At 46.3% G+C, this 7,672-nt stretch overlaps 1 protein-coding gene across 1 annotated transcript in view; it reads left to right on the top strand.

Annotated features, from left to right (window-relative positions):
* DAPK1 (death-associated protein kinase 1) overlaps positions 1-7,672 on the top strand; it is a 172,729-nt gene that overhangs the window by 115,621 nt on the left and 49,436 nt on the right. Inside the window, exons 4-9 of the mRNA XM_006759499.2 lie at positions 3,193-3,331; positions 5,314-5,443; positions 5,620-5,668; positions 5,756-5,782; positions 6,253-6,405; positions 6,769-6,814. Of these exons, the coding sequence (XP_006759562.1) occupies positions 3,193-3,331; positions 5,314-5,443; positions 5,620-5,668; positions 5,756-5,782; positions 6,253-6,405; positions 6,769-6,814 (544 nt within the window). The remainder of the gene's footprint in view (positions 1-3,192; positions 3,332-5,313; positions 5,444-5,619; positions 5,669-5,755; positions 5,783-6,252; positions 6,406-6,768; positions 6,815-7,672) is intronic.

Below are 7,672 nucleotides of genomic sequence, written 5' to 3' on the forward strand. Positions count from 1 at the left end.
GGGAAAGAACCTTCAGGTCACTTTCTACCTTCTGAGATGGGGGCAGAGGGACAGTAAACTGCCAAATGATGCTTGTCATGCTCCCCAACCTTGGCTGAAATCACTTCCTTCCAATCACTTTGATTAATGACTAGAGATTTTGTAAGCAGAGACTCATGGTGGAGACATCTGCCTTCCCGTCGGGGTGTGAGGAGGATGCATGTGTATGTAGGGCCTTCAGGCAGCAGGAAACCAGGGATGGGTCCGGGCCGAGTGAGCTGGGCTCCCTCACCCTCCTGATGTCCAGCTGCATGACTTGGCTTCCTGGACAAGAGACGGTGTGGACCTTGTCGTGAACAGCAGGAAATCTGAACAGGACCTGCGAGCCGGGTGGAGGAGAAAGCTGGAGATGGCCCGGGCCTCCTTCCTCAGTCCTGTCAGACCCTGCCCCCCTTCGGGCTGGTCCCTCACGGGGCGGGGGGCTCCAGGCTTGTTCTGGTTCTCACTTCTGTGGTCAGGAAGCACCTTGGAGGTGAGTTGCTCAGCACAAGAAGACTGAATAAGGGGACCGAGCCGGTTTAGCTCAGTGGATAGAGCATCAGCTTGAGGACTGAAGGATCCCAGGTTCAATTCCAGTTAAGGGCCCATGTCCAGGTTGCAGGCTTGATCCCCAGTAGAGGGCATGCAGGATACAGCCGATCAATGATTCTCTCTCATCATTGATGTTTCTCTCTCTCCCTCTCCCTTCCTCTTTTAAATCAGTAAGTATAATTTTTTTTAAAAAAGAAGAAGACTGAATGGGAGAGTATGAGATGGCCACTCCAGCTGAAAAAAAAGTGCTAAGACTTGGCCTGGGACAGCAGTGGGGTTCCTAGGAAGGTCTTGGGCCCCTCCCTGTACCAAGCTGTTCGGGAGTTCAAAGATTCTCCCCAGCTCCGGGCAGCCAAACCCCAGCTGTTTCTCCATGTCAGGAACCAGCGGCCCGTGTGAGCAGGGGGAGTGCGGAAGGCCCTGGAGGGGGACAGAAAGAGAAGCTGGGGCTGGGCACCACCGCCCCGGAGAACCCCTGGGGGCGAAGTGGGGGGAGGGGAGGTGCAGCCGTCTGGCCACACCCATGGACTGGAGCCCGGAGAGGGGAAGCAGGGCGGGGACTCTCACGGGGAAGCCTGGGGGAGGGGTGGTGGTCTGTAGGAACGGGCTTTCCTTCCTTTGTAGGGGCACCAGTTCTGCTTTCTGGGCCTCAGCTCCTGCCAGACCTGCCTGCCAGTTGCTTTATGTATATTTACTATCTTTATCCTCAAAGCCCTAAAACTAATAGGTCCTATGATTCCCATTTGATGAGAAAATGAGGCTCAGAGAGAAGGAATGACCTCTGGCTGCAGAGTTAAGATTTCAGCCAGAGGTGCCAACTGTGGGCCAGCCTCCCACGGAGCAGCCTCTGTGGCTCCAACAGCAGAGGGCACCGAGGCAAACAGGATGCAGCATCTGTCTCAGCAGCGGTCGGTTGACAGTTTACCATTTTTCCTCCTTTTTGTTCCCTGTGGTTGAAGGATTCCCTCTCCATTATTATTGGTTCTTTATACATTTATGTATGTATGTATGTATATGTGTGTGTGTATATAACTGTGACCTCCTGGTTCATAGATCCATCCTCAACCACTGAGCCACCCAGCCAGGACATTATTGTTGGTTTTAAGAGGAATAAGAACACAGAGAAGTGAGAAGCGGAGGGTCCGTGGAGTTGAGTGGGAGCCATGCACTGTGGGGAGGAGAGGGCAGCCGGTCTGAGAGGCTGCAGACAGGAAGGCCGCTATCCGGCCAGTGTCGCCAACTGCAGGCCTCTGTCCCCCGGGGGGCTGCTGGCCTCCCTGGTGGCTCTGGTGCTGTGACACATTGCAGATCTGCCAGAGCCCTCTGCTCGTGCCCCAGGGTGGAGGAGTCACCTCGCCCTCTGGGTAAACATCCGGAAGTTAAACATCAGAGGGTGGCCTTGCCGCAGAGGCAGGTAATTAAGACTGTGAAAAGGGGTCCCTGTTTTTAGTGTGCGAAGTCACCCGGGGTGTTTGTTCAGTATGCTGTTGCATTTCCTGAATCCCACTCTTAGAAACTCTCAGGCAGCAGTTTGGAAGTGAGGCCCGGAATCTGCATTGTCAAAACGCCCCAAGCAATTCCCATCCTATGGACTGTGGACCAGGCTAAGGAAGACACTGACTTGGACGGAGGACTCTGAAACGTTTCTCTAAGAAAACAGCTTTTTCTGTCCTATTGTTTAATCCCTTGAGCACCCTCTTGTCAATATAGGTATGGTGTTCATGGAGCTGCCTTGCTGAAAGAAAGATAATGAACACAGCAGTTATATGCATAATTGCAGTTAATTATTATGTTGTGAATGTATAGTTAAATGATAAACATTAATTTATAAGCACTCTTATTAAAAGTTCCCTTTTATTTGCCATTAATCAAGGAAGTTTGCTCCTTTATCCACTTGATAAAAAAGTTTTGAGTTCTTGCTATGTGATGGGCACTGTTCAGGAAGGTGGGGACAGATGTGGGCCAACAGCTGGAGCTGATCTCTGCCCTTCAGGGCCTTATAGTCTGGCCGGGGAGATTGATTAAATAAATCCCCAACAGCCATGCGCATTTCAATTTTGTGTAAGTTTATTCTTATTGCTTAGGGTATTTGTTAAATTCATTACTAAATGTGACTTATATAAACATAGAGGGATTTGCCAATAAACAAATACAAAAGAAAAATATCCTTGTCAATCTATGTACTGTGATTTGGGGTTTAAAACATTGGTTGACATATGGAATATGAACTTTTCAGGTACCCTCTGATTGAGCTAGGAAGATGTATTTTTAATAAATTCTGTACAAAGTTGTCGTTTTGTTTCTTAGTCAGGGAGTTGTGACTTCATCTCCAAATACGTTTAATTAAAATGTTTTAAGGATCCATTGAGCCCCACCCCCATGATGTCTCTGCTTCCTCCCTCATTTGTGAACATAGTGCCATTAGGAAAATGGTACCCAAGTGCTTTTGAGCACAAATGTACCTGAAGGCAGATGTCTCATCCGGTGAGAATTCTGGTTCCGTGCTTAGCTCATCCTCATGCTGTTCTCTGGCCTGAAATTTGAATGTGCCGATCGTCTATGAGAGAACACATCAGCTATGAAACAGAACTGTCATCAGTAACCTCTGCTTCTTATTTCCAGTGTTGCAGGTGGCGAGCTGTTTGACTTCTTAGCTGAAAAGGAATCTTTGACTGAAGAGGAAGCAACTGAATTTCTCAAACAAATTCTTAATGGTGTTTACTACCTGCACTCCCTCCAGATTGCCCACTTTGATCTTAAGGTACGTTGCTGAGTGTTAGTCAGAGAGAAGCTGATGAAAACCACAGCATGGGTTGTTTGTTTGCTAAGAAAAAAATGGAAGCACTTGAAAGAGATACTTGTCATTCCTGTGGGTATAACAGATGGAATTATCAGTGTAAATCAGCCCGTGTATAATGCACGCCTTCCGCAGTGACTCCTAACTTTTTGTGGAATAGAGGCTTAAGATTAATGATTACATTTGAGAATCTCTGGGGAAGAATCAAGAGGTCTCATCAGCCAGGTCTTTAAGCAACAGAGCTGCTGGTGGTGGTAGGACATTTTCAGCTGGGAGTGCCCACTGGCTTCCCAGTCTCCATCCCCCGGTGGCTGCAGGGCATAGAAGATAGAGCCGCAATTTCTACTCTTCCTCTTGATACAAAAAGGCTTATGGGTCTGACTCTGTCACCGGCGATCAATCAAACCAAATTCTGAGGTTGGCTAAGTGGGGTCATACCTGGCTGGAGGCAGGGCATTATAGGAGCTAATGTCATACTCCCCACAGTCACAGAGGTCATGATCTCTTTGGGAAGGTAAGACACCCTTGAGCCACAGGAAGTGACAATGTCAATGTTTAGATTCAAGTGCAAAGTAGCATGTGATCAGTTGCCAAGTGAATGGTTTGGATCATTGGAGCTAGGATAGGACCATAGCAGAGGAAGGATTTTCTTCATGCTCTTGTAGCAAAGCTATGAAGACCCCATCTCTATCCCCGCAACACTCACTAAAGCACACCCCAAAGACTGCTGTTGCAAACACCTCTGGCTCTCTGCTTGGCCTCTGGTTTCTGGCCCTGGGAGCTGGCAATGCTAAGGAGTAAATGCTGCCCTAGCCGGTTTGGCTCAGTGGATAGAGCGTTGGCCTGCGGACTGAAGGGTCCCAGGTTCGGTTCCGGTCAAGGGCACATGCCCAGGTTGTAAGCTCAGTCCCCAGAGGGGGTCATGCAGGAGACAGCCAATCAATGATTCGCTCTCATCATGGATGTTTCTCTCGCTCTCTCCCTCTCCCTTCCTCTCTGAAATCAATAAAAATATAGTAAAAAGAAAAAAAAAGTAAATGCCCGTAGGCACAGCTCTTAACAACGAAGAATGGCGAGATGGTCAGTAAACCTCCGAACTCCCTCCTTCCCTCCTGTTTTATTCGGAAAACTCTGAGTGCTACTTTTTCTCCCCAAGTTCCTCAAAGGGGTCACACTCCAGTCACCCCTAACTTGATAAGATGCCTCGTATCGGCTTCCTTCCATTTCCTGTCCCCCGATTCCTCTACCAAGTGGCTCCCACATAAGCCACATGCCCCCAAATGTCCCAGGTCTACTCCTGGGAGAACCTAAACCAGAACATTTATTTTTCCTGGTGTTCTGTTGCAAGTACCCTTTATGCCTGTTTTTCAGTTGATTTTTCAGGGGAGAGGAAGAGTTATTCAGCCACCTTACCTTAGCATAGCATAGCTTAGCTGCTGTATTTTTTTATTGTGGTAAAATAAAGATAACATATAATTTATACCATTCTAACCATTTTTAAGTATGCAGTTCAGTGGCATCAGTATATCTACCTTGTTGTGCAACCATCACCACCATCTACTTCTAGAACTTACTGATCTTCCCACCCTGAAACCATGTGCCCATTAAACAGTAACTCCCCATCCTTTCCCCCAACCCCACCTTCTCACCACCACCATTCTACTTTCTGACTCCATGAATTTGCCCATTCCGGGTACTTCATATCAGTGGAATCATATAATAGTTACCCTGTTTTATCTGGCTTATTTCAGTTAGCATAATGCCCTTCACGGTTCTTCCATGTTGTAACAAGTTACAGACTTGACTTCCTTTCTACGGCTGAATAAATATTCCATTATGTTATCTACCACATTTTGTGTATCCATTCCTCTGTTGGTGGACATTGGATCTTTTCCCACCTTTTGGTTACTATATCGCTGCAGCACTATTTCTTTTTTGTTTTTTAGCCTGAAAACATAATGCTTTTGGATAGGAATGTTCCCAAACCTCGGATCAAGATCATCGACTTTGGGCTGGCCCATAAAATTGACTTCGGAAATGAATTCAAAAACATATTTGGGACACCAGAATTTGTTGGTAAGTTTCTTTGCTCCTGTGGTCATTTATTTCTCATAAGCATTATATTGGCAAAATTTCCCCGGCTGCAGCATCATTTCCCTGGTACATGTGTCCGATTTATACATGAAAACACGATCTGTTGGTTTGCTTCCTTTCGAAACTGTCTCTCTCGGTGTGCGTTTCTTTCCTCTTAGCTCCTGAGATAGTCAACTATGAACCGCTTGGTCTCGAGGCAGATATGTGGTAAGTAGTGCGCCCTTGATGTTGTTGTCTTTCTGATTTAATTTATTATTATTCTGACATTTGTTTTTGTTTCTGTTTCGTGTCTAGGAGTATTGGAGTAATCACCTATATTCTGTAAGTACCAGAACCCACAACTTGTATTCTTTCCCTCTTTCTTTGAGACCATATGTTTTATTAAGCAGTCATGTTGATCTCTTCAGCTGATGCATGCTCTTTATGTAAACATTCATTTTACACCCCCAGAACACGCTTAGTTTATACTAATTAAACATTTTCTCCGACTTTGAAGTGAGTCATCAGAAACTGCAGCATAATCACTGGAAGAAAGCATGTCTGTCCATCACTGAGGAAAACAGGCTAGAGGTTTTTTGTAAACTACTAGATGCTGTTCCAGATTAACTTTTTAAATGCATCCTTTGCATTAAGCCGAAGCCTTTGTGCCTGACATTTAAATGGAATTCTAAAACGACTTCCCAAGCACCACATTATAATCTTATTCCTCGCCCCCCTTATCAGGTATTATGGGAACTAAATGACAACACAAGAGGTAATTGTTCATGTTCTGTGCCCCACTTTATCAACAGCCTAAGTGGGGCCTCGCCATTTCTTGGAGACACTAAGCAAGAGACGTTAGCAAATGTATCCGCTGTCAACTACGAATTTGAAGAAGAATACTTCAGTAATACCAGTGCCCTCGCCAAAGATTTCATAAGAAGACTGCTCGTCAAGGATCCAAAGTGAGTGTCCATTGTTCCCGAAAAGTGCTCAGCCGTGGCCTCCGCTCGACTAGGGTTTGCCCCTGTCCTGTGCGCGAGGCCACACCTAGGAGACCCTGGTTGTTTGCTCCTCGCAGAGGGAAGCATGCCATGTGAAACGCCTCAGAAAATGCAGGCTCCTGGGTACCTGTTCAGTCAGTCCTGCTGGCACAGTGAAAATCACGACACGGGCGTACTTTTTTCTCGACTCTCTTCCGTGAAGCAAGCCCCAAACTGCATTTTCTAGAACATCTGTTTTGTAGGCCCAGCCAGCATGGAAACAACCATAGTGTTTGCTTCTGTGGTCACAGCATTTTTTTTTTTCCTTCTTCTCTCCCCACAAAGGAAGAGAATGACCATTCAAGATAGTTTGCAGCACCCCTGGATCAAGGTAAGCTGCCTTTGGTGACTGGTTTGGGCATTAAAGTGCCTCCTGAAATGTGTGTGTTCCGGGCCATTACTAATTCTGTGGGTTCTGACCACAGGACACTTCTGGAGAGTTGTGTTTGCTTTTGGTGCCATATTTTAACACAACTAGCAGATAAGAGTATGCTCATGGTAACGGAGGTGGAGAGGAGAAAGCTATCCTAACGCAAGATTGTAAAGGGATCTGAAGGTCAAGTCTACTCAAACTGAGCCCTCATTCCAGGAGGCCTTTCGGCCAGGGCCTATGGCCACCTCCTTGCATATTACACCTTTATATTGCCTGCCTGACGCCTTCGGGCATTTAGATGAAATAATTGAAGTTGCTGTGGATGAAAATGGGTCCTATGGAAAGTAACCTCACAGAGCAATCTGATTATAAATTTCTAACTGGGCAGGTCACGGGTCATCGTGGGTAGTCATGCCCCAGGCATAAAACTTTTTTAGTAAGAGGTTTATCTTTGCCTGAGGCAATGGACAGGGGTCCGTTGTTTACGGTGTATCTATGTTAACACACCTTTGAAATAAGGGATAACCACCTTCAAGAGAGCACATAATCTTGTTAACTCTCCTGTAATCCAATCCCCACCTTGCTTTCACCCATCATCCTATAATCTGCTTTACGTTCCCTCCCTAATTTCAGATGCATAAAAGAAACTGAAAATGTCATTCCCCAAAGCGTTTGAAATCTTGCTCCCTGGCATCAGTTTGGTTCAAATAAACTCTGATAAAAATTCCACACACAAAAGACCTGAAGTTCCTTCAGCAAGAACAGAAAGGCCTGAGGGTGGGGGAACATGGCAGTTCCAGAATAAACTGATGGAAC

This window comes from Myotis davidii, unplaced genomic scaffold (genome assembly GCF_000327345.1).
Source record: "Myotis davidii unplaced genomic scaffold, ASM32734v1 scaffold556, whole genome shotgun sequence".
Taxonomy (NCBI): Eukaryota; Metazoa; Chordata; class Mammalia; order Chiroptera; family Vespertilionidae; genus Myotis; species Myotis davidii.